This window comes from Rhinolophus hipposideros (assembly GCF_964194185.1).
Source record: "Rhinolophus hipposideros genome assembly, chromosome: 17".
Lineage (NCBI taxonomy): Eukaryota > Metazoa > Chordata > Mammalia > Chiroptera > Rhinolophidae > Rhinolophus > Rhinolophus hipposideros.
Genome location: NC_138063.1, coordinates 33,146,346 through 33,173,427, shown reverse-complemented (window position 1 = coordinate 33,173,427; position 27,082 = coordinate 33,146,346). Strand labels below are relative to the sequence as shown.

General features: G+C 36.9%; 1 protein-coding gene across 1 annotated transcript in view; it reads right to left on the bottom strand.

The window, feature by feature from the left end:
- Positions 1-27,082, bottom strand: part of KLHL14 (kelch like family member 14) — a 98,905-nt gene that overhangs the window by 54,413 nt on the left and 17,410 nt on the right. Inside the window, exon 3 of the mRNA XM_081078304.1 lies at positions 10,549-10,670. Within this exon, the coding sequence (XP_080934430.1) occupies positions 10,549-10,670 (122 nt within the window). The remainder of the gene's footprint in view (positions 1-10,548; positions 10,671-27,082) is intronic.

Here is a 27,082-nt window from a genome sequence, read left to right as displayed (position 1 = left end):
CTCAACATAAAAACGTGGGAAGATTTCAGTCTTTGAAACTCACAATGATTATTGTTCTAGCTAAATACCTGGAATTCAATGTTTTAAAAAGAAATTAAGACTTAATGACCAAACAAGGCATGTCGGTAGGATTAATAATTAGCACACACTGTAAGAAGCAGTAGTTTGCCTTGACATCCAGACAGGGAGGTAAGAAAGTGTCTGCTCAGCACTCCCCTTTCACAAAACCATCTTTAATACCAGCTGAATGTGGCTAGGCTCTTAAGGCATCTTCTATGAAGCACAACTGTTATCTCCATTAAAAGTAATATCTCTAATAACTTCAAAGGTGTGGCCATAGAGTGATCATTCCTCAGTAATGGAGTCATTTTATGTATAACAAAACCAAAATTTCTAACTGGCCAGATAGTCAAGAAATACACATTTGGTTCCTACCTCCACCAAAGAGTCAGCTCATGGATCTGAAAAGAAACAGTGTGCTTATTTGCACTTAGCCTTCGTTACTCCTTTATTTTGATGGAGAGATTTGCATATAATAATCACTCACCACAATTATCTTTTCAATTTTTTTGTTGTAATTTTGAAAGTCATTTCAATTCTTTTTAAAATGAGGTGTCTCTAAATGATAAAACCCATTCTGTTCTATGGGAGTTATATATAGCTATATAATTTAAATCTATATACATATTTGTACAACTATATTATAGACATATAATTGTTTACATGTAATAAACAGTAAGAATGAATGTTACATAACCTCAGACATATTTAAACTAATTGAGGGGAGTCAAAATTTGAGAAATTCCACCCCAAATGCATTATAATATTTGGAATGTATTTTTAAACTTTTCCTTTAATATAGAGACATGTAATCTTCTTTGACTAAAGACCAGTCCTGACAATAACGTCATACTGATGCAGGAAGAGATAGAAAGATGCATGGAGTGGCTATCTTTTCTGACTAACAAATGCTCAGAGGAGAAGCAAGAATATTTTGAATGTGACAAGAAGAGTGAACCAAATATTTGTTGAACATAAGGGTGCACTGTTGCAATGCTTAGGATTATTAAACAATTATTTTGATTATCCTCATTCTGAGAGCTTGGAAAGATTGCACTTCTCTACCCATTATGAAGTAGGTGTGGCCAAGTTATTTGTTTTTGGCAATAAAATATGTTAATTCAGAGCAGAAGTTTAATGAGTCAGTGTGAAATTGTCCTCTCCACTGCCAGGGCAATAGTGACATGCCAGATAATGGAGTTGCCACGAACCTGCGTATTGGAAGGAGAAGATGTGGAACAGAGACCCCAGCCAACCTACCATAGACATGTGACATAGAAAGAAAGAAATCTTTACTTATATTGGCCAATAAGAATTGGGGATTGTTGTTAAAACCACCTACCCTTGCCTAGCTTAATCTGACTGTTTTAGGCATTGATACCAAGAACACTCAGTGGCTGGTAACAAAGAAATTGATAATGGAGAGAGTGGACAGATGGAAATGCACACTATGGTATGGAAAACAACTTGATAAAACTGTGGTTTGCTCTTACTTGGATGGCTAATCAGTTACTTAATGAACTACCACCTCCAAAGGAAGAGGTTGGAAAACAGAATGTTGATAGTGTATATTCATCACTGTTGGCTGCACTTGGCATGATCTACCAAAAAAAAAAAAAAAAAGATGATCTCACAAAAAAATTGGCTCATTTATAAGCAGGATTGAAAGGAAATAGAGTCCAGAAACTAGCAGTTTGCAGCATCAGAAGAAGCGTTTTTCAGTCTCACTGGATAAAAGGTTTTGATTTTGTGTATCATACACAAAATGAAAAGAATTTTGAGCAAAAAATGTAAATTAAAACTTGGCTACTGACAAAGACAAAATTAAAGGTATGGCTTTCAGAGTAATATCACTATGTTAGAACGTCTTAGAAGAAAGTTTCAATGGAGGTTGAGATACCCAGTAAACTCTTTGAACTTGTGGGAAAAGAGTTAAAAGGGAGCTATTCTATTAAAGCCTGGTAGGTATATGAACGTATAGAGAAAGTACTAGAGAGGAGTTGGGGAATGGGGACAAGAAAGCAAAGGAAAAAGCAATCTAAGAAGTATATTAGAAAAGAACTGTAGACATGATCACTGGCCATGGAGTGGATGGAAACATAAGAAGACACAATGTTATTGTAATAGCTATGTATGGTGTCAGATGGAGTAGACATGTTGGGGTTATCGCTTTGTGAGGAGTGTAAATGTCTAACCACTATGTTGTTTTATACACCTGAAACTACTACTACTACTACTACTACTACTACTACTAATAATAATAATAATAATAATAATAAGAAGAAGAAGAAGAAGAAGAAACATAAGAAGACAGCTACGTTTTTCAGAGGGTTAATTGCCAAAAGAACCACCAGTCGGGACTAAAAGAGGCTGTGACAATTAGAGATTTAAAATAACCGTTGTTCTCTAAATGTACTTAGAAATGAAATGTACAGAATGAAATGTACTTAGAAAACTCTTCCACTCCCAGGAAGAGCATATTGTCAGGTTCGCTTCAGGTATGGTCAAGGAAGATAACAGTTAAAAAAGAATTTCCCATAAGGTGGAGCAAGGGGCCCTGCAGGACCAAAGACAATGAGCAGAATTAGGGAGGACCCCAATCGAGGAACACAACCTTAGCTGGCACTCTTCAAAATGTCGATTTGGTGGGATTGCTAAATTGCTATGTTCTTTCCAAATTAAAGTGTTTATTGTGCTGATCTTGTCCCTAATCCATCACTGTGCATTATGTGTGAGAGGACCAGATCATTTGCTTTTCAGTTTGTTTCCAGATCAAGGGGAGTCTCAAAGGAATCTGATACTGGGATCATTGTCCCTTCTCCAGAAATCGACACTGAACCTGATGATTTGGGTGATCTCCCTTTGGCAAGAAGAGTGAAGGTACTTCGAGCATTGCAAAGAGAGTACATGGAATATCTGACGTCCAGTAGGACAGATGGGCACATTGTGTTGTTCACCAAATATTTGGATTTTCCTCCTCCTGAACCCTGGTAAGGTTACCCTTCTGTGCTGCCTTGAAATGGGGTGTTGTTCTGTGAGCAGAAATGATAAATGTCACTTTTAATAGCCAATACAAGATGCTCCAGCAATGTCTTCCCTCTGCTCCACCAACGGAAGAAATACATGTTAAGATGGAGCCCCACATGCCTGAATCCCTCCCTGAATGACTGATGAGCAGATGCCCCCTGCCAACCCATGCTGGGCACGTAGCATGAGTGAGAAATAAATTTTGTTTTTGGTTTAAGCTCCTGATATTTTGGAGTCATTTGTTACCCACGGCATAATTTACCCCTTCCTGACTGATACATATAAGGTTCATGCTAGAAATAAATAGAAATTTTCTTCTGAATCAAAGGTGTGTCTACTTTCTCAAACCCTTGATGATAAGAGCAGAACACAAGATTCAATCTTTTGATTTTCTCTATTTGGTTATAAAAGAATGCAAAAATAGTCTAAAATAACATGAAAGTTTATTGAGGAACAACTATGTTCCAGATCTGAGCCTAGAACTTTATATTATTTAATTCTCACAACAATCTAAGAGGAACTATACTCACTTTGCAGATGAGAAAGATCAGAGAGAAAGCAGCCTGCTCAAAGTCTCATAATCAACAAACACCAGGGGCTGTATTTCAATTTAGATCTATGTGGCCCAAAAGATGTTGCTGTGTGTGTGTGTGTGTGTGTGTGTGTGTGTGTGTGTGTGTTGTTTCATTTTTGACACTGCTTCAAAGACAGAGTTAAAATGTCAAGAAATGTGCATTGAATTCTGGCTTGTCAATAAACTTAAATGCAAATTTTATCACTTATACACTATAATTTGCAGTTTAGCCCATAAACCAAGATTATATTCTTGACCTTTAGGGGTAGAATATTCATTCAATTAATCTATACTAGTCCTATTCTATGAATGTGGTACTATGCCAAGTACATTGGATCCATTTATATTTTCATTAAATCCCATTCATTTGCTTGGACTCTCAACGTATGGTACTTGTTGGTGAGATGGATTGTTGTGGTGCATGAAGCAGCACTGTTTGATGGAAATACAGAGACTAGAGCTCTGTTCCTCATTCTGCCACTAAATCATCGGGTGACTCTGCATATGACACAGCCTTTCTTTCCGTCACTTAAAGTAAAAGTCAAAATTGTGAACTTGCCATAGAAGTGTCTACATGGTCTGGTTTGTACTGAAGTCTTTGGCCATATGTTGTATCTTTTTCCCCATCATTCAGAGTTCAGCCAGGCACCTTCTTTCTTAGCACCTTACTGTTAACTAACCTGGAGCAATCTTCTCTTACATCTTTACCTGGGCACCTGGCAGCAGCCTTTTCAACCTTAAGTTCTCAGCTTCATTAGTGATACCTCTTCATTGATGATACCTCTTCATTGGTGATATTCGCTGTGACTCCTAAACTAGATCAGGTCTCTCCATTATAAGATCTTATATATTTGAAAGCCTTCCTTCAAATCACTGTCGCATTTTGTTATTATATATTGCTACCCGGGATTATTTATTCATGCTGTTTCACCCACTAAACTCTAAGCTTAGAGAAGGTATGATGGTATCTGCTTTGATTCAACATTGTATTCTCTATATTTAGAACAATTCCTGCTACCTAGAAGATATCAATTATATCTGTTGAATGAATGAAATGTATGTTTAAAATGAGAGGGCTGGGCAAGGAGATCATTTAATCTTTCAGTACTTTCAATGGTTTGCCAGACTTAATCTGTAGTTTGTCTAAGAATGACATGGAGCAAATTTAAGCTGCTCATGTGACTCATACCGCCTTCATGCCAGACTCAGTAGCAAATAACACAGCTTGTGTGTAAAAAAAAGCATCAAAAATATTTGTAAACATGTTATTCTCTAGAGAAAAAGCAATTGCTATATTCAAGGGAAGTATAAACCAGAAATAAAGTCAACTGGTTTTACTAGGCAACAACTTACTTGGAATACAGTATTTGAAGTGACCACCATACATATTTAAAAAAAAAATCTATGAAAAATCCGCTAATGCACTGGTGCATGAATACACAGTAGCAAATAATTCAAGATATATAGCAATGTGCAGCCATGTATCTCAAATTAGAATTGAGCTCATTGAAGGTAAAATTAGATGCTAACATATTTAAAAAGTCCAAACACAATTCTCTGTCCTTCTTTGTCGAAAGTCATGGAAGCAATTACTCCATGAACTGAAAATAAAAACTTCCAATGTAAGAGAGAGCAACTACCATGCCATTATATATATATATATATATATATATATATATATATATATATATATATATATATACATATATATATATATATATATATGTGTATATATATATATATATATATATAAATCTTTAAATCACTGTGATTTTACTAACATTGAAAACAAAAATTAGAGGGGTAATCTCTACTTTCAATTCTTAATTCTTGAACCTATCTTAACAAATCCTTGAAATAGTTCCATATAATAAGGTCTTGGTTAACTCTCCAGGCCTACCACATACTTCCCCAACCTCAGACTCTTCTACAGATACACAAATTCAGTTTCTAGAAGGCACCAACTCTCTCTTGCCTTTTGGCATTTCCAGTATCGGACTCTGTTACTAAAATACTTTTTTGACCACCTCTTTGCCTCGATAATTCCTACACATTTTTTAAGTTTTACAGAAGATCACTTCTAGGAAAGCTTCCCTGACATCCCATGTTTAAATTGAGGCCCCTGTCTGTATTCCTATAGTACCCCGAGTTTCCCCCACCTATCCCTTAGTACACTGTATTGTAGTTGCCTCCTTAGGTTCTTGAGCAGAGAAATGATCTTATTCATGGTCGTCTATCCAACACAGAGTGGGTGTTCAAGAAAACCCCCGGGTCTAAAACTCTCAACTGAACTTCCTTTTTATTTCCTTCTAAACAAATAATCATAAGAAATGATTATTATATTTTGATTAATTTGACTTTCCCCCAATAAACCCTCAAAGAGGAGAAATAAATTGAAATCAAGAAACAGAAGGACCAACAAAAGAAGTCCAATTGAATGTATCCATGTGTAGGTTTATTTTTTCCTGAATAAAAAGCAATTGAACCATTTTCCATTGCTTAGATATTGAATATGATCAAACCTATATTTATCTTTTAAAACTGAAGTTCACTGTCTTCTATAATTTTGTTTACTCAGTACTATTCCTTCAACATTTATGGAGAGTATATTTTCAAAAAGATATGAAGAATCCACCAGCTTCTGACCTTCGTGACTCCTAAAAGAAATCAGTGATACTCAGCCCCAGTACCCTTCCAGTGGGGATGGGATCAAGTTAAATGTTTTCCATGGACCAGAGGAGACAACCCAGGAAATCTTTGCACAAGAGATTATTTTCTATGACTGAAAAATACAAGTCCCCAAATCCTTGCACAACCAAGTAGAGGACAGAGTTATAAATCACCTGAAAGGAAGAGTAAACAAAGTCATTTCCCCCACCTTTAACAAAGGGAACTTAAGAGTGGCCAAAAGAAGGAACAAGCCTTTCTGACTTAGCTCTCCTCATTTTCATTCTAACATGATTAGTGGGAAGTCATCTTTGGCACATGGAAGGATAAATCTATATTTTGAAAACCTTTTTCTGTCACTGTTCATAAAAAGCAATAAGAAGCACCCACTTATCTGAAATGTAGGACAAAGGAAGTCAGGCCCTAGGAAACACCTTTACCCACCAGTAAAGAACATGGTCAATGGGAAACACAAATAGAAATGACAGCTCCTCAGTGCTGTCTCTTGGGGAGGAATGTAAGCTGCTTCCACACGTCGGCCCCATAAAAACTTTGATATGTAAGAAATATGTTACAAAACATACACGGTAGCCATGGGAATTGTTTTGTTTAATCTTTGCACCAAGGATTTAGGGCCTACAACGTGCAGGAGGCATGTTTTTTTTTTTACATTATCCATTTTAGTATTCATGTCTCCTGTATTGCTTTCTAATAAGTTGAGAATGAAATGGGAGACTGCATGCAGGAGTGAGAAATGCAAGAAAAGTGATATTGTAAAATAAAAATGAATCAAAGTGCATTTCAACTTTCCTTTTAGTATTAACAGTCAAGAGAACAACAATGCCAATTTCACTGCTATTATTGTCATTTTTACATGTTATTTCTCAATACGTTTGCTGAAAGAGACTAGGGAGCTCTGTCACTATTTTTAACATTAATTTTATAATGTAATATTAAATGCTTTTTCCAAAGAGGAAGATAAAAAGGTAGTCTGTGCCAGCATATCATCAAAACAGTCTTTCCAGTGAGAATAATTGTTCCCATGCTATTTGGGTAGATGAAACCGCTGGTTGGCTAGACTGTTGAATTTTGTTTTCTTTTTGTTATATAGACACACTTTTTCACTTTTAGTCACTTCCACTCCATTCAATTTATTATTAAAGTGATTATTATTATTTTTATGTTTTTAAAATATAAATAACATAACAGGATACAATCTAAGGGAAATTATGACTGACTTTCTTTTTAATTGTATAATGTATGTGAATAGTTTGGCTCCTGCCTTTTTCTAATAAGAGCATGTCTGTGAGACAGCTTGAGAAATGTTTGCTCAAGCCAAGTGGGCAAAGGTTTCTAAGATTCAGAGCCTCTAGCTACCCTCGGGTTTTGGGGTTTTGTTCATTAGCTTATTTGCTACTTTATATGGAGATAGCCATTCAATACATAGGCAAGTCTTACATCAGGAATTGTCTCCTGGCATTAGTTGTCAATCTCACCTCCCTGCCAATTAGCTCAGCAGTCCTTCTGGGTCAAAAGAATGGCAGTGGGAAGCAACACTATCCCTAATGTTTCATTGGATTTTGGGAGAATTTAGATATTTTCTTATTCCAATGAGAAACGTTTCTTCGTTTATTATTAGATGGTCTAAATAGCATGGAAGTCATTCAGTTACCTGACTTATTTAGTCAGTTTAGCTAAATAAGATGCCTTAATTAAAAAACATACAAACTAACAGCAGAAGTATCCAGACAAACTGTCGATACTTCTCCAACAAACCTGAAAAATATGCCTTCACTTGGGATCATGTAGTCACAGCCCAGCTGGTAACAAACTCTATTTTTAAAGTACAAGTCCCAGTGAAATGAAGAGTATGAGTAGACATTTTAAAACCACAAGTATGCCTGAGTATAGAAAAAAAGTTCAAGATCTTTGAATATGTTAACATTATAAGAACGTTCCTATACATTAATGTCTTTATTTCCTTCAATTTCAAATGTGAATGGAGTCAACAGATACACATTTATCTTTACTTTTTAGTCTGCAGATTATTACATCCAACATATAAAAACTACAGAAAATAGGGTCCCTCCTTTGGAGCAATAGGTTGTAGTATTGTGTCTTTGTAGTATAATTTGTCTTCCTTCTGCGATGGAGAGTTTGAGTTGACTGACGCTTCAAACGTTTAAAAGTCTGTACAGTCCTTGTGCTAATATCGGTAGGGATGTTTCAATAATAACAACAGTACCTGCAATTTATTGAGTTCCTACTAAGTGCTAGATGATGCATAAACACATTTTATCTTAGTATACTCAAATGACGATGACTAAATGAAGTATACATGACTTAGAGCATTTATATGACTGGCTCGAGGTGATAGACATGGGTTTGAACCCAGGTCTGCTTGATTCAAGTTTATGTTTTCCTACTACATCCCTCTAAGTAAAGAATTATATCAGACAACGTGAAAAATTTGTCAGGTGACCCTATGTTCCAGTCTATACCTGCTGCCCCAGCATAATTCATAGATCCCCATTTCATGCTCTAAAGTGTCCCAGTTTGGGACATCCAGTTATAAAGTGGATGATCACCCTATCTCAGAACATTGTTTAAAATAAACATAAGACTTTTCTTAGATATTGTTTATACTGCTTTAATTAATTATTTTTTGCCTTAATGAAGGACTTCAAACAAGTAGCACATTAGACCTGGCCTGATGTACTTGAGAAAACAGATGGATTCGTAAATGAATATCATGTATTGCTAGGGTCTAATATTTCCCTGTCCCTTAGCCTCTATTTCTCTGTCATCTCTCTTTGAGAATCTTTCGTTCTTCCTCTTTATTCTCCTCCTCGTAGTATCTGCGTTTCATTGTATGTAGGCTTTCTCTATTGATCAGGTATCAGAAAATTAATTCATTAGTTTGATTTTAGCTTTAGTTTCTGATGAATCTTTAACGTACAGCTTGGTCATGCATTTAGATGTTTAAGGCACTATTTTTGTCAAAAAGAGAATAACAGTCATTTGAAGTCATCTCTAACTTATTTTTCTTTCTTCTTTCTCCTTAATCTCACTGTTACTATTCCACCAATTCTTTACTACAACCACAGTGGATAGGTGTCCAGGGAGCTTTCTCGTTTCAGTTCCTGGACAATGCTACTGCAGGTTTCGCTGGGGTAAGCCAACTCTGAAATGTATTATTTCAAGCATCACCTCACATATCTTTGCTCCTCTTCTGCTGTTATGGGCAAAATATTGTCCTGTTTCTATTATTTTACATAATAAATAATGTCCTGTTTCTATTATTTCAGTAAAAGGAAAGGAAATGATTTCTTTTTTAAAATATGATACAACATATAACTGCTTAAAAGCCACATGCAATAAGAAAATCTAACTTTCACTTTTGTTGGTTTTAAATGTATGGCTTTGATTTATGGATCAAAATTGCTCATTTATTGGTTTTATTGACCAGTGCGGCCCCTGTACCCACGAGGAGACTGGTACACACAGCCTGCTGCACTCAAGGAACGATGATTTTTGATTTCATGACTGAGTCAGATTGGGAATCATAACCGATATAACTGTAAATTCCAAATCTCAGTGCCCAAGGCAAGAGGTTTGCTATAAAACACAATCACCCTGTAAGGAGGGGAAGAGGGGGATCTTGGATAGAAGTTTTCAAGCACAATTTAATGCAGCTGGGTAGGCCACGGATATTTCTGTGCATCCAAACTGTGGAGCAACAGAAGGGGGTGTTTTTCTAAAGACCCAATTCCAGACTAGAGATTAATGAGCAAGAATGCCTAAAAATCAAAAGGCATGTTAGTGACTGAGACAATGAACTAAACAACTATTTTGATGTGAGAAAGTGTACTAGTGCTGTTAGCCAACTTTTCACTTTTCAATGAACAAAAATATAACTAAAGAATTTCTTTTGGAAAATCTCGGTCGCTGTCCCCCTCTGTCTTAAGCACACCCAGAAACATAAACTCGTGCAGTGATTTTAGGCCAGTTTTAATTTAGGCCTGTTCGACTACCAAATTGGCCACCTTTGCAATGTTAATTTAGTCTTTTACTCTAAAACCCCTGTGCTACATAAACAGACCTCCAAAGGGTAACAAATCAATAAAATGTCTAATTTGATTAGCCATGTTTTCAAATTCCTCGAGACAGCTCTAACCTGAAATAAATAGGTTGGTAAATAAATAAAGAGGGGCACTCACTTGTGAGTATTTTCCATGTCTTCTTTTCATCATCGTAGTACTGAACCAAATTGCTGGGAAGGCGGTCCGGCCCAGGAGGCAATCCTCCAACCAATAACAGCATTTTCTTGTTAGAGCGAATTCTTCACCCAAAACAAAAGAGGAGATGAATAACCACATTATTGTAGAGCCTTTTTAGTGGCAACGAAATCATAACCATCAAAAGAATGTTCCTTGCTTGCAGATTTCTATTTCATTTTTTCCTGTTTCTTCTCCCATTCATGTCTCAACAATTTTTTTGAACCAAGCAGAAAAATGATCAGAAGAGCAGCATATCCCCATACTCATGGAATAATAAGCTTCCTTTATGCAATTTGTTAGAGGTTCATTCTAGAACGACCTTTTTCTTACATTATCCCTTTAAATCATCACTCTTTACAGCTGAGTACACATGAAATGCTCTGGAGTTGTACTAAGGTTAAGCATTAAAGTTGCATGTCAAAAATCGTATTAGTCAAAATCATTATTATAAGCCATTCTCCACTCAAAGAACCTTGAAAAAATTAAGGTTATGCAGGGAGTTTGTGAGCCAACTCTTTAATCACCCAGGGAACTTCAAATACCAGCTTAATACAATTAGTAGCACAGGCTAACTGGAGTGGGTTAACCAGTATGAACAGGACTTTTTGTTTGTTTAATTTAGCGGAGACTTCTGCCATCATCCCCTTCCCAGTTCCCGCTCTTCCCTCCCTCCCCCACCTGCCACCCCATCCCCAGGCACCACTGGCGACACAGCAGCACCAATTGGTAAAAATGAGACTGTGAGGTTGTTTTGAGCCTCCCCAGAGTGGAGCCCTGCCAATGCTTGCCACTGATCCCGCGGCATGAACCTGCTCAACTGTGCAAAGTCACTCTAATTCCCTCCCTCTGTTTTTCTACCTTCTCCCCCAGGGGGCAACCACTGAAAGGAGTGACTACCCACCCATCAAGAGCTGGCAATTCGTTGCTATTAACCGTGACTGTGATTCCCAGTCTGCCCGGCAGTGCCTGAGAACAGGCCTGCAATGTCTCATATGCAGTAAAAGCTGTAAGATGCACCCTGGCCGGCACACTCGACCTGATGGATGTACATCCTCGGGAACAGTAATAGATTGAGCACACTTGCCATGGGAAGAGGGAGGGGAGGGCCAGACCCCTACCAAGGGCCTGCTGATTTCACGGTCGCTTTACATAGGATTGAACTTTTCATTTACTTGAAAGGCTGAAGGTGGTGGTGAAAGAAACAAAACAACAATGATTGAAGGAAAAAGTCAATAAATACAAAAGGTTTCCTCTTAAATAGGATCGCAATCCACAGGGTGGCTCTGGATCTATTATTACATATTGAGCCCGTCGTTCAGATTCAAGGACGCTTGGCGAAGTATGCCCTTGTGGAGAAGCACTGTTTGTTGGTTAAGAACCTAACATTCGGAGAGTTAACTTAATCCAGTTAATGGCATTTCCATGGGAAGGAAGGGAACGAGAGAATTCCTTTAATGAAACTCTGGTGCCTTTGAATGCATTGTGTATGCCTCAGTAGGAAAAGTACCTTCCGAAGAAACTCCAATTAGGGACTCATAGATAGGAGGAGCTGCATTTGTATGCCTAACGTAATATCAGCTTGCAATATTAATTTTGCCACAAAAAAACCCTCAACTTCTTTAAATTTAAATAATAAAACATTCTATAAGCCTAAGAGAAGTCAACATGAGAGCAAGTACTCTTTTTAGGTTGCTGTCAGTGACCACGTGTAGAAAGACCTGTTCAACTGGAAGTCATGATTCAGTGACGACTGTGACATATTTACATGCTGCCAGACTGTAGGTGCGGGCAGATAGAAAATATCTACTGGGGAGATACAGAGGAAAGGACTCTTCCTCTGTCAAAGGAAGTGGTGGTGTAACCAAAGCAATATAGGGATTCTTTTCCTCTGTCAAAGGAAGTGGTGGTGTAACCAAAGAAATATAGGGATTCTTTTCCTCTGTCAAAGGAAGTGGTGGTGTGACCAAAGAAATATAGGGATTCTTTTCCTCTGTCAAAGGAAGTGGTGGTGTGACCAAAGCAAGATAAGGATTCTTTTCCTCTGTCAAAGGAAGTGGTGGTGTGACCAAAGCAAGATAAGGATTCTTTTCCTCTGTCAAAGGAAGTGGTGGTGTGACCAAAGCAAGATAAGGATTCTTTTCCTCTGTCGAAGGAAGTGGTGGTGTGACCAAAGCAATATAATTAAATCTGTTTTAATATTTAAATAAATGTACTGCTTTTAAAATGTGTTTCATGAGTTTCAAAAGGAGATAAATGTATGGTTCAAATATGTTTGTAAGATCATTTTATTAATTGAGAAGGTCAGCTTCCCTGGACCAATCCCCTTGGTGATTTTCAACACCGACTTTGATAGACCATCTCTGCAGATGAGGAGAGAATCTAGTCTTTATCTTATCTGCCCAAAGAGCCAGTCATTGCCATCTGTCCTCTAAGAACTGGACTGAGACTACCAATACGTAAGCCACCAAATAGTTGTTGGCAAATGGTAACAACTTCCACCCCTGACAATTAATGACATGATTCAAGGACCAGCTAGCATAGCAGCAATGAAAAACTCCACACAAACTAAGATAAATCTCTAAACCACCCAGGCGTCCACAGGGATTGTGATCCTCAGGAAGAATTACACAGAAGTAAAGAAAATCCCACTTACCCTCATTGGCTGTGTGTTGTCTGTGAAGAAGCAGTGTTTTGAATTCATTGTATATGGACTTTTTAGTGAGTGAAGACAAATTCTAAATCTTTTGCATTTTTTGTAGCATCATTCATTCAATTTGTCGTGGAATTTTTCCCAGAGTATTTTGTTTTTAAAGCTTGTTACTCAATTTCCCAACACAGTATTGATACTAGTTCACTCTAAATAAAGTTTAAAACTCCATTGTGAAAGTGAATCACATAGAAACCAAAATAGGATAAAACATGTGAGAAGCAGCATAGTACAGAGGGAAGAACACATAAAATAAAACACATTTGAGTGTTTTTCTCACCATTTTCTCCATTGACTCTCAAAACAGCCCTAGGTGGTAGGTATAATAACTCCATTCTACATAGAGGTGAAAAAAATTCCCATATTCAAAGTGGCAAGAACAGTGTTCAGACACAGGCCTTCTAACTCTACCAGGTCCATGATCTTTTTCAATTTTTAAAAATATTTATTTTACTATAATTTCTGATTTAGACTCTGATGACCCAGATTCTAGTGTTAATTTTGCTATTCATCAGAGTGACTTTGTATAAGTTACCTGGCTTCTTAGAGATTATGCTGACCTTCTTCTTAAAAAAGTGGGGAGTGGGAGATAAGGGTAAGGGATAAGGGTAAGGATATGGTGATGGAAGGAGAACTGACTCTGGGTGGTGGACACACAATGGGATTTATAGATAATGTAATACAGAATTGTACACCTGAAATTATGTAATTTCATTAACAATTGTCACCCCAATAAATTTAAAAAAATAAATAAAAAAATTTAAAAAAAGATTGTTATGAGGATTATATAAAACAACAAAGCAAAAGTTCTATGTAAACTCCAAGATAAATTACTACTAATCATTCTTTAGATATAGACAATGACAATATAATGCAGGCTTTATTTCAACATGCCAAATTTTATTAAATAGTTAAAAGAGAAAAGTAACTGAGATTCTTAGGGTGTTCATGTATATAATCATAAGCTAATTAAGAGAACTTCACTACCCAGTTGTTATCTTATAATTATTTGTTCTTAGATAATATCACTTTAATTATAATGGCTATGTTTGGAGCATTATTATAAAAAAATATAAATGTGGAGGAGATTTCTGGTCAAGATGACAGAGTAGGTAAATCCTGTGATTGCCTCCTCTCATGACCACATCAAAATTACAACTAAACTACAGAAAAACCATCATTGAAAATCGCCTGAAGTCTAGCTGAACAGAAGTCCTATAACTAAGGACATACAGAAGAAACCACATGGAAACTGGTAGGAGGGGTGGAGATGCAGAACAGGTTGGTCCCACACTCGTGTGGCAATTTAAAATTAGGAGGGATATCTCAGCTGAAGTGGTCCCCACTGGGGAGTGAGGGTTCACAGCCCCACCAGACTCCCCAGCCCAGGGTTCCAGTGATAGAAGAGAAGTTCCCATAAGTTCTGGCTATGAAAACCAGCAGAGATTGTGGCTGAGTGAGATGGAGGGATGCTGGAGTTACAGGTGTTCCTCTTAAAGGGCCAATGCATAGACTTACTCACTGCTGGACTCACTCGCTCTGAGCTCCAGTGCTGGGGCAGCAGCTCAAAAGGCACCAGTGACATACAAGGAGGAACTGAATTGTCTAGCTGCAGGGCGAGGGCTGGAGGGGCAGCTTTCTTCCAGAAGGAAGTGCTAGCAGAAGGCATTGTTCCTTTGTTGAGTCCCCCCCCCCCGCCCCTTCTAGCCTGCAGATGCAGGCAGCCACCATATCTGAGTCTCCATCAACCTGGCTGACACTGTTCAGCTCACCCTGATGATTCTCTGAAATGCTACCCCACCCAACTTGTAGGTCCACCTAAGCTGCTTCCAGAGGCTTTTCCATGCAAACAGCCTGTCCTGGCTCATGCTTTGGACTTTCCTAAAATCTTTCAAAGATTCGCAAAATCCAAACAAGAAGCTTCAGGCCTCTGCATATCCCATTGCTAAGCAGCCTCAAGCCTGACACTAGCAGCAGCTGGCCTGAATTTACAGCTTAGCCTCTCCTAGCTATCTTCAAGACCAGTGTGGGTGGCAGTCATGTGCAGATTGCTTTGTGGCTCATTCCAGGTGGTCCTGACTGAACTTGGCCTGTGGTGTGGCCCCTCCCAGGAGGACCCTGGGCCAGCATGCCCAGTAGCTGGCTTTGGACTAAGCAGGAGCACCACCTCGCTGCCTCTGAAGATGACACATCCAAAGGGCAGACTTAGCAGGCACCAGAACCTTGCTAAAGTGTATCCTACTGCATAGGATCAGGCTCTGCACAACAGATCCTCCACTGTAGTCATGGTTAGTCCTTATAACCAATAAGTTCAAGGGTCAATCCCTCCCATTGATGTGCAAACAGTAACCAAGGCTCAACTATAATAGGAGAACACACAAAACCCACACAAAGGACACACCTGCAGCACCCAGCTCAGGTGACCAGGGAGACTGAGCCATCAGATCCCACAGGACACCTGCTACATAAGGCCACTCTACTAAGACTTGGAGACATTACAGCCCAACAAACCCAGGAAGGCAGCAAAAGTGGGGAGACAAAGAAATATGTCCCAATTGAAAGAATAGAACAAAGCTCCAGAAAAATAACTAAACAAAATGGAGACAAGCAATCTCCTAGATGCAGAGTTCAAAAAGCTGGTTATAATGATGCTCAATGATCTCAGGGAGAACTTCAACAAAGAGATAGAAAACATAAAAATTGACATAGAAAACATAAAAAAAGAACCAGTCAGAAATAAAGAATACAATAACTGAAGTTAAGAATACATTAGAAGGAATCAACAATAGATTAGGTGAAGCAGAAGTTCAAATCAACGATTTAGAAGATAAGGTAGCAGAAAACACTGAATCAAAAAGCAAAAAGAAAAAAAGAATGATAAAAAAAATGAGGATAGTTTAAGTGGCCTTTAGGACAACATCATGTGTACCAACATTTGTGTCAGAGGGTTACCAGAAGGTGAAGAGAGAGAGCAAGCAAAGAATTGAAAATGTATTTGAAGAAATAATGACTGAAATTCTTCACTAACTGGTGAAGAAAATAGACATACAAGCCCACAAGCTGCAGAGTTCCAAACAGGATAAACCCAAATAGGCCCATGTCTAGACACATGATAATTAAAATGCCAAAGGTTAAAGACAAAGAGAGAATCTTAAAAGAAGCAAGAGAAAAGCAGTTAGTTACCTACAAAGGAGCTCCCATAAAATTGTCAGCTGATTTTTTAACAGAAACTTTGTAGACCAGAAGGGATTGACATAAAATATTCAAAGTAATGGAAACAAGGACCTACAACCAAGATTAGTCTACCCTGCAAGCTGTCATTTAAAATTGAAGGACAGATAAACAGCTCCCCATACAAGGAAAAGCTAACGGAGTTTATCACCAGCAAACCAGTATTACAAGAAACGCTAAAGGGACTTCTTTAAGAAGAAGAAAAAAAGATTTAAAAATATGAACAATAAAATGGCAATAACTATATATCTATCAACAATTACTTTCAATGTAAATGGATTAAATGCCTCAATCAAAAGATACAGGATGGCTGAATGGAGAAGAAAACCAAGCCCATACATATGCTGCCTATAAGAGACACACTTCAGACTGAAAGACACACACAGACTGAAAGTAAAGGGATGGAAAAGATATTTCATGAAAATAGAAATAATAAAAAAATTAAAAATCCAAGATAGCAATACGTATACCAGACAAAATAGACTTTGAAACAAAAACTCTAACAAGAGACAAAAGACCCAATAATCCTACTTCTGGATATTTATCTGAATAAATCCAAAACACTACTTCAAAGGGACATGTGCATCCATATGTTCATTGCAGAATTATTTACAATAGAGAAGATATGGAGGCAACTTATGTGTCCATCAATGGATGAATGAAGAAGAGGTGGTACATATATACAATGGAATATTACTCAGTCATAACAAAGAATGAAATCTTGCCATCTATAACAATATGGATGGACCTAGAAGGTATTATCCTGAGTGGAGTAAGTCAGACAGAGAAAGACAAATATCATATGATTTCACTTACATGTGGAATCTAAAGAACAAGATAAATGAAGAAACAAAACAGAAACAACCTCATAGATATAGAAAACATTTTGAGGGTTGCAAGATGGGATGGGACTTGGGTGGATGGGTGAGAAGAGGAAGAGATGAAAAAATACAAATTGGTAGTTACAAAATAGTCATGGGGATGTAAAGCATAGTATAAGAAATATAGTCAATAATATGGTAATAACTATGAATGGTATCAGATGGAGACTACGTTTATCAGGGTGATTACCTCATAAGTTATATAAATGTCTAATCACTATGTTGTACCCCTGAAACTAATATAGTATTGTATGTCAACTGTAATTGAAAAAAAAATTTAAAAAAGAAAAATATACATTTAGACACTTCATAAAACTGTGAACTTTTCTGGATCCTAATAAAGGGGCCTAATATAGATTATGTTTTTTATTTTTTAAGAACAAATGAGAAAAACCATCACATATTTTAGTTTGATATAAATGCAATGTCAACTATTCAATTACTCCTAGAAAGTAATACACGTGAATGATTCCTTTAGAAAAGCTTCCATTCTTTTTACAATGTGCAATTATAATAGTGACAATGACAATAATGACAGATAATAATGATGTGTATTGGATACTAAAAATTCTGATTATCGTGCTATTTGTTTGATGTCTGTGAGCCTCATTTAAAAACATCATGAAAAACGCTGTGAACTAGAAAAGTAAAATTAGGAGAATCTGAATTAACTTGCTAAAGTGGGTTTCAATTATTCTTTTCTAAATGCTAGGCGAGCCTTACACGTTTAATTTCAGATCAGGCAAAATCTACAACGTAGCCCTGTTACAATAATCAGAGTTCCTTCATAGGGCAAAACGGTATACTTTTAGAAGATCTTTACATAGGGAACCATTTAGCCAAAATTAATGTTCTCTTCAAATCTGTTAATATTTTTTAAATATTTCATTGTACTACTCATCTTAGCATCACTTTGCCCGAAGTAATGTATTTAAAAGATAAGGAAATAGAGAAATTTAAATGAAGAGCTGAGTATATCATGATTAATATTATTTGGATGCCTTTAAGTTCCTAGATTCTTGTATAGAAAAGTATAAGGTTGAAAAGGAGATGGAATTTGAAGTTTTCCTTTGTTCCATCTCAGTAATTGCCCAACATTTAGCATGTGTCACATTTGTGCGTGTATGTGCGTATATATGCATGTGAGCTCATGCGCATACGTATTTTGGTTCCGGGGATGAATGATTGAGGGATGACCTAAAACCTCCTGGCGTAAACAAATTTTTCATCATACTGGTTTTCTAAGTATGGTAAAGTCTCATTTATTTTTATTTCAGTGATTTGGAAATTCAATAATTGGGAAACAAGCTAGATAAAGCTTTTCTTTCCATGATACATAAAAAAAGTTTTCATTAACTAGATTGAAAGAAAAGTTTTAACCTATTTAAGAAATCAGGTGAACTTTATTAAAAAAAAAAAAAAGAAATAGAAACAGCACTCACAAAACCCTTGTACTCTCTGTCAGTCACTTTGCCCTCCCTTATCGTCCTATACAAAAAAAAGGGGGGACTACTATCATTTTTTAAAACTATAGATCAGTAATGCCTAATTTTAAAGTTTATAAGGATTTTAAACTTTATATAAATGGAAATATGCCAGGGGTACTTTTTTACTTTAGGCATCTTTTAAAAAATGATATTTACGATATCCATGTTGTCATGTGCAGCTATAGTTCTTTCAATGCTACTGATAAATATTCAGTGTTTTGAATACTACATATGTATGTATTCCAGTGCTGAGGGACATTTATGTTTTTTCCAGTTTTTGCATAAATAGCATTGCTCTGATTACTCATGCACAGACATTGTGGAGAACACATGTATGCACTTATTTTGGATACATACTTAAGAATGGAATTGTTGAAACAAATTATGCATATTTTCAGCTTTAGTAGATATTGCCAAATAGTTTCCCAAAATGATTGGACCAGCTTACATATCTATCAGCTGTGAATAAAAGCAATGATCACTCTATATTTTTATGAAAGTGAATATCTAAGTATCTATTCATGCATGCATGTATTCATGTATGTATCTGCCATTTTTCAGTTTAGCCATTTTGATGAGTATGTAGTAAGTAGTCTTGAATTGTGGTTTTAATTCACACTTCTCTGATGACTAATGGTTACTGACATTTATGTCATCATTTGTAAAGTGCCTTGGAATGTAAATTCGTGTAGTCACTATGGAAAATAGTGTGGAGGCTTCTCAAAAAATTAAAAAGTCAATACAAAAATATGATATAGTAATCCCACCTTTGGGTATATACTGAAAATAATTGAAATAGGGATCTGGAAGAATATGTGTAGTTCCATATTCATTGCAGCATTATTTACATTAGCAAAGACATGGAAATAATCTAAATGTACACTGACAAATGCATGGATAAAGAAAAATATTGCATGTGAATATAGTAGAATATTAATCAGCCTCAAAAAAGGAGGAAATCCTACCATTTGCTAAAACATGAATGAATTTAGAAGACATTAAACTAAGTGAAATAAACCAGACATAGAACCAATACTAAGGACTCCACTTATATAAGAATCTAAAATAGTTGAACTCAGTAGAGAGGAGATTGGTGGTTACCAGGGGCTGGGAGAAAGGGGAATCAGGGAGGTGCTGATCAAAGAGTACATAGTTTCATTTACACAGATGTGTACTCCTAGAGATCCACTATATGGCGTAGTACACATAGTTAATACTGTATTGTATACTTAAAAATTTACTAAGATAATGGCTCTTATGTTAAATGTTCTTATAAAATATACTTAAAAACTTACTAATAGGTCTTACGTTAAATATTTTTATAAAAAAGAAAAAGAGAGGAAACCTCTAGAGGTGGTGATAAATTTGATATTCTATATGGTGATAGTTTCATGGGTGTATACTTATCTTCAAACACATCAAAGTGTGTACATTAAATATATACAGCTTTTTTGTACGTCAATCGTACCTCAATAAAAAATTAAAAATATTTTCACTAAAAAAAAAAGAAATCAGGTGGCTCACCAGCACTTTAGAGCTACCAATGTACATTTAGACTAAATTCATTTTACAAATTATAACGGATTCTCATTTATTTATTAAAGAGAATATTCTGCAGTGTTCTAAGAATTGTTAAATCAGAGAATTAGAAGAGAACTTTGAAGTAATCTAGTTCAGTGATTCCCAGGTCTGGTAAGCCACCAGGATCATGTGAGGGGATTACAAAATTTAGACTATTGATATAAATTTTCAGGCCCCAACTCCCAGATTACGATTCAATGAGATGAGGTCTTAAAAATCAATAATTTCAGAGTCTTCCAGTTGATTCTAATACAGAGCCAGGCTTGAGTCTACTGATTTGGTCTGGTTCCCTACATAATGTAGAAATCCTTTTAATGTTTTTTTTTATAAGTAATTATTCTTATCAATTTGAAAATTTATAATGAAATGGACCTTAGTTTTTCAAATCCACTCTATTATGGAAAGTTGTTGGACAGTTATATTTGGTATATTTTTTTCTGCTTATTCTGAGTTGAAAATCTACCTAACATTTCTAGAGAAAAAGAGCAAGTTCCTGTCTCTGTGTCATGGCAGCACTTCAAATATCGGAAGATGGTTGCCATATATCTCCCCTTTCCCATGTTGAAAATCCCCACTTCCTTCTGAAAACGTTTCCATTGTCCTTACCATCCTGTTCATGTCCTTTGAGTATCTCTAGACTATCATTGTCCCTTTTAAAAATGTGAAGGTCAGAATTGCACACAACTTAACAAATGTGATATGTGATACGATGTACATAATTTTTTAAGGCTTTCTAAAAATCACAATAGCCTTGTAGCAGTTCGGCTTCCAGCTGAGTACAACTATAGATTTTCTTTTTAAACCAATTTTTTTTCAAGCCAGGTTTCCCTATCCTATATTTCTTCCAGTTAAATATTTTAAACATCATCAAACACGTGACTATTTTTGATGGCACTTACTACCATGCTAATGGGAGCATTTCTTGAAAACATCAACATACTTGAAGCAGGACAGCTTTGTTTTTAGGGTGGAAGCCTCACAGCTAGGGTGAGACACCTGGCTTCAGCTTTTCTGAGACGAGTGACTTTGGGATAGCCTCTTTGCTCTCTTTAAACTTATTTGTAAAATAAAGATAATAATAGACCTAAGGAACAGTTTTGTTTTTGTTTTGCTTTTTTGATTTTCAGGATTAAAAGAAAGAATACATGTATAGCATTTATAACAGTGCTAAATAAAGGCTAACTCTCCTCTTCCTCCTCCCTCTCCTTTCTCACCAGCAGCATCACTATTAGCTATTCCACTGTGTAATTTACAGGGTTGACGAGTGGCCTATGTCCCCATCTAAGTTTTATTAGTTAAAAATAATAGAGTTGCATTTCCATTGTTTAGATATTTTAATTATCCTCTTTCTCTCTGAAATGAGTTCTCTCTGAAATCCCAAATCATTGGGATTTTTACTCTGCAATTCCCTGTATATGGTCTTTAGGCGAGTATGGCTTTTTTAAATTTATTTTTATTTATTTTATTTTTATTTATTTTTTTAATTTAGAGATTTTATTTAAAAAACTAAGCAGTTTTGAAATGGCAAAATAAACTGGGGTAGATAATCATTTATCTCATCCTTCAAAAGCTGAGTTAACATTAAGAATCAGCCAGACCTGGATTTAAATTCTCTATCACTTCATACATTTATATCCTTGGGTTGGTATTCAACCTCTTTAAGCCTCAGTTGTCTTATCTGTAAAGTGGGAATGTTTTGAGGGTTAAATAAAGTCATCTAAGTGTAATGGTTGCTACTTGTAAACAAAACTACCTTCTTCAACAAATAAAAGCACTTTGTGCTGCTGATTATTTGAAAGATGAATGTCTTTGCAGAATGAAGGGACAGAAAAATTTCTGTTTCCAACATAATCCAGTAGGCAGAGGCTGGAGAAGGTTGGAACAAGTTGTGACTCTTTCCCATGACTTTCCAATTTCAGTGGACTTTATTAAACCTATGTTGGTTTAGTATTTTATACAAGCAATGAGTGGAAGGACAATTTCACATCTGTTGGTGCAGCAGTGATGTATGGTAGAGATCTGGGAGGCAGGAAAAGCCAGGAATATGCAAACCCCTAGGGATTCACAGACAACAGAATTGGTTTGGGATTCCCATTGATTGCAGGGATTGCAAAGTGAAAACTTTGCTAGATCTTTACCAGATGTGGGAAGCCACCAGCTAACATCTGGGTTGCACATGGAAAATATTATGTAGATACTATAGTAATTAATTGATAAATAATAACTATTATTATGCATAATTATTAACCTTATAAATCACTCATTTGAAAATCAGTCTCAAAAGAAAATCACTCAAAAGAAAATCAGGCATTTTCTTTTATTGCTTAGAAGCCTTTCAGATACCATAGGTTGCACTGTTTATAAATGGCCAGAATATTTACTGCATAAACAAGTTTCATGAAAACATAAAACCACTAGTCTTCCTACAATGGTATTGACCCAGATCTCATTTATAAATTCAACGTATTCACTCTATTGGCTGCCAGCTCTCTCTGTTAAGGAAGTCACCAAATCTTATGATATTCAAGTTATTAAATTTTGTTCTAATCTTGACTTTTCTCCCATTTTCTTGCTATATCCAATGTGTTGCCAAGATTCTAGAGTTATAAAGTTTATTCGACCTATCTCGTTATTCCAGCCACACAGCCATTAGCCTGATTTAGCTGGTTTGACTCTCTCCTGAGCTGTCATAGCAGTGGAGTCCTTGCCTTCTGTCCTCCTGCTCCCATCTTATGCTTACCCTACATACTTTGTCTAATGAATTTCAGCAAAGCCTGACTTTAATGATGGATTACTTCAATCCTCTTTTTCACAACTATTAAAGAACTCCCTATTATCAACCATTAAAGAACTTCCTATCATCTCTATAAAAATGTACATTTCCCCCACATTATAACCTCCCTTCTCTCTCTGCCTCAGTCTCTCTCTCTCTCTTTCTCTCTCACAGGCAAATGTGTCGCTTTATTTTTTTCAGGGATTTCTGAGTTAAGATCTGAAAAAAACTTGAAAGAGGATCTTCAGACGGAAACTTCTCAGACCATGGGGAAAAAGTAAGCAAAGGAAGATCCTGAGTGATCAGCCAGGAGGAGACTTTGAAAAGCACCTAGTCTTCCCTAAACTTCCAGCTGGAATGGTATCCAAAAGTCCCAAGAGGATAGCTGCTACCTTTTTCTTCAATTTTTCCAGAGAAGTAAACTCCCTTGAAATTTGTTCTAGTTGATTTGCTGCTGTATTTAGGTTTCTTTATCATAGCTGTTCTTGGTAATTACACAGCAGCTTTCATGGGAAGAGCCTTTAAATAGACCTGATAATGCCTCTCTGAGGTAGGTAAACACAAAGTATTATTATCCCCATTTAACAGATGAAAGAATAGAGGAAAAGGGACTTGGGCATCTCTTCCACTGCCTCAGGATGAGTTTTATTGCCTCCATTTCACAGACAAAATATCTCTAGGGCTTTCCCACACAAACCTCCTGTGATTCTCAGATGTGGCTGAAAATGCCTTAACTCCCTGTCTTCTGACATTGGAATCACCCCTCTTCCTGTCACCTTGAGTCTCACTGTGTTGTGATGTGACTAGAGAGTGATCAGTTACATACATTATTTAGTGTTTCTAAAATGGAAGTAACTTTTAAGATTTTTTTGATATTATAAAAACAATAAATGTTCACTAAGAAAAATTCTGACTATACTTTCAAGCAATATACTTAGTAGGTGCTCAATAAATGCTTCTTGTATGAATGAAGAAATGGTTAATAAAAAAATGAGTGAAAAGAGTCAACGTCACTAGTAATCCCACTACCCAGGAACATGTCTTCATACAGTCTTTATCATCCTTCTTTTATATCATCTTTCTTAAGGTCCAGTCAGTGAGTGTGGTGGTGGGAGTGTCAGAAGGCAAAAGGGAACAAAGAAAAGATACATTTCTGAACAGAAGGAAGAAGAGTCAGAGGGTAATATATTGGGGAACAGATAGTCTTATTGACTAACACCCATATCTAACCTGCTGTTTTACTCCTCTGCCTTGCCCCAAACCCCTCTGTCTTTTAAGCCTACTTGAGCATGCCCAAATAATCCGTCTTGCTATTGTCACATCATCACATCCTCTATTTGTATTGGATAACTCTGGTTTTTTTTGTTCTTTAGGATCAGTGTTGTCTCAGAATGGAAGCTACCCATGATAAAGGGAAGTTTACCAAATTTCAGTTATTAGCATGATATAGGACCTTCGTGATATTTGCCATATCTATATACTATATTATTTACTTAATATTTTATAAAACTGTTCACTTAAAAAAAAAAAGCTTAATCCCAGTCTATCCTAGTGGTTCCCAATGCTGGCTGCTCTTTAGAGTCACCTGGGAAAGCTTTTATACAATATATCTAGGATGAGGGCACTTCTCAGAGATTCTGATTTAATGATCCAGGGTGAGACCCACCACTGATTTATTTTTAAAGCTTTCTGTGTGATTCTAATGTGCAACCAGTATTGAGAATCATGGTTCTAAGCACTTATATTTATGAATCATACATGTTAAATATAGTAATAAAGTAAAATATGGTAATACCTAACCTAACTATTAAAATAAATTTTAAAATGGTGTCTCATGTACTATCTGAAATTGTCTCACACACAATCAGTAGTAGATAAACCATAGTTGAGGACACACTATACTAAATGGAAGAAATCAAGACTTTAAAATCTGAACCTCTGAACACCTGGCTACATTCCAACTCTGCCACTTATGTGTTTGACTCTGAGAAGATCAGCATCTTTACTGACTGTAGCTTTGCACTTGGCAGTTTTAATTAGCCATCTTCCCAACCCTTCACTCTTCACCCCAGCCCTTGTAGCACACATGGGTTTTCTACAATCCTTCCCTGACATGTACTAATCCCAGAATGCTACTGTGTCCTCCAGCATGTGAGGGAGCTGGTAGACTGGATAATGATGGCAGATACAGAAATGACAAGTCTGAAGATCTTCATTGGAACCCATGAAATGCAGGCTTCCCCAGGACTTAGCTCTTAAGTCTCAAGGGCCAGAATGGGTTTATCTTTATGTTGTACATGTCTCTTCACACTCCATTCTTGGTCCTTTGCTTCACGAGAGACAATGGCTTCCAGCCAACTTTATACTCTGCATTTTCCTCCTTCCCCACCTCCAAGTTAAAGCTTCCTTTAGTAACTAGAAGCAGTTGAATATCTTCTTTGCTTGATTACCTATATAATCCCTAATTCTAATACCTCGTACTTAGTGCTTTTCTTCTGAAGAGCATAAATTGCAATGGAAATAACATCTCATTAATCCTCCCCACATCCCTGGGAGGAAGTTGTGTGGCAAGTATTCCCTCTTAGACTAATCCTCCTGACTGCAAGTGGGATGCAGGTTCTCGCTGCTCAATAGAACATGTGCTCGTCACTGAACGAGCTGGGGGGTACAAGCAATGTCCGTATGATAGGAGCACGTACTTCTCCATGTTCGAGAGAGAAATGGTTCTATGCAACCTGTCACAATGGAGCCACTCCAGCTCTGGATAGCCTAGCGACAAAAAGGGATAAAGCATCAGTCTCGTGTTTGTGATGAACTCATAAGTAATGTCTGCATTAAAACTCCAAATAAAGCACAATGATTAGACGATGCTGCCGCTTGAGAACCAATCTCATTCTTGAGACTCTTCTCTCTCTTCCACCTGGCCAGCCTTTTCAAGACATGAGTGACTTCCTGACCCAAGGAAACTTAGTACCTGCTGCACAAGAGAAAAATGCAGAAAGACACAAGAACACAGAATGATATTGAAAATTCAAGCTTAGGATATAACATATCCAGCTAACATTACTTGTCTCTAAGTGTCTAGGATATAATAGTGAAAAAGAATATTGTAACAAAATCCCATCCCAAAGAAAGAAGTTCAGCTATTTAGCATGATGCCGAGGCGGACCATGGCCAGACCCCACCTGATGATCCAGAGCCCGATTTTATCCATTACTCTAAATCCAGGGAGAGATTTCTGGTGGGGAAACTAGGAAGCTTGTTCTGAAGAACTGGAGGCAGCCTCCTGCCAAGCAGGCTGTTTCCAGTTGGAGAGTCACTGCAGGAGTGGCCATGCAGGGAGACAGTGAGAAAAGTTAGTTAGTAACTGAATATATTACTCCAGGCTTCTCTTGGAATATTCATGGCAACAAATAGGTGTCCATCTTTCAAGAAGGGAATTTTAGTTGATTATTTCTAAGCAGGTCAGAATTTATTTTTAGGGGAAGAATGATTCTATGAAATCATCCTGGGGGTTAAGAGAAATGAAGAGGGGTACCCTTACTTGGGGGTAGCTAAGCAATGAGGGACTGAGACAGGCATGGGGTGTATGTGTGTGTGTGTGTGTGTGTGTGTGTGTGTGTTTGTGTGATGTGGAGACAATGAGGTGTGGCTTGTGGGATCCAGCTTAGGGACACCCTGCTGCTGTTGGTAAAATAGGAATCTCTTATCCTCCTCCTCTTTTCCTCTCCTTCCCAATGGGGAGCTGGTTCTTTCTGTTCTTTGCTGCTTCACCAACCCTGGAGGGGCTAAGTGCTAAAGTAAACCTTAGCTT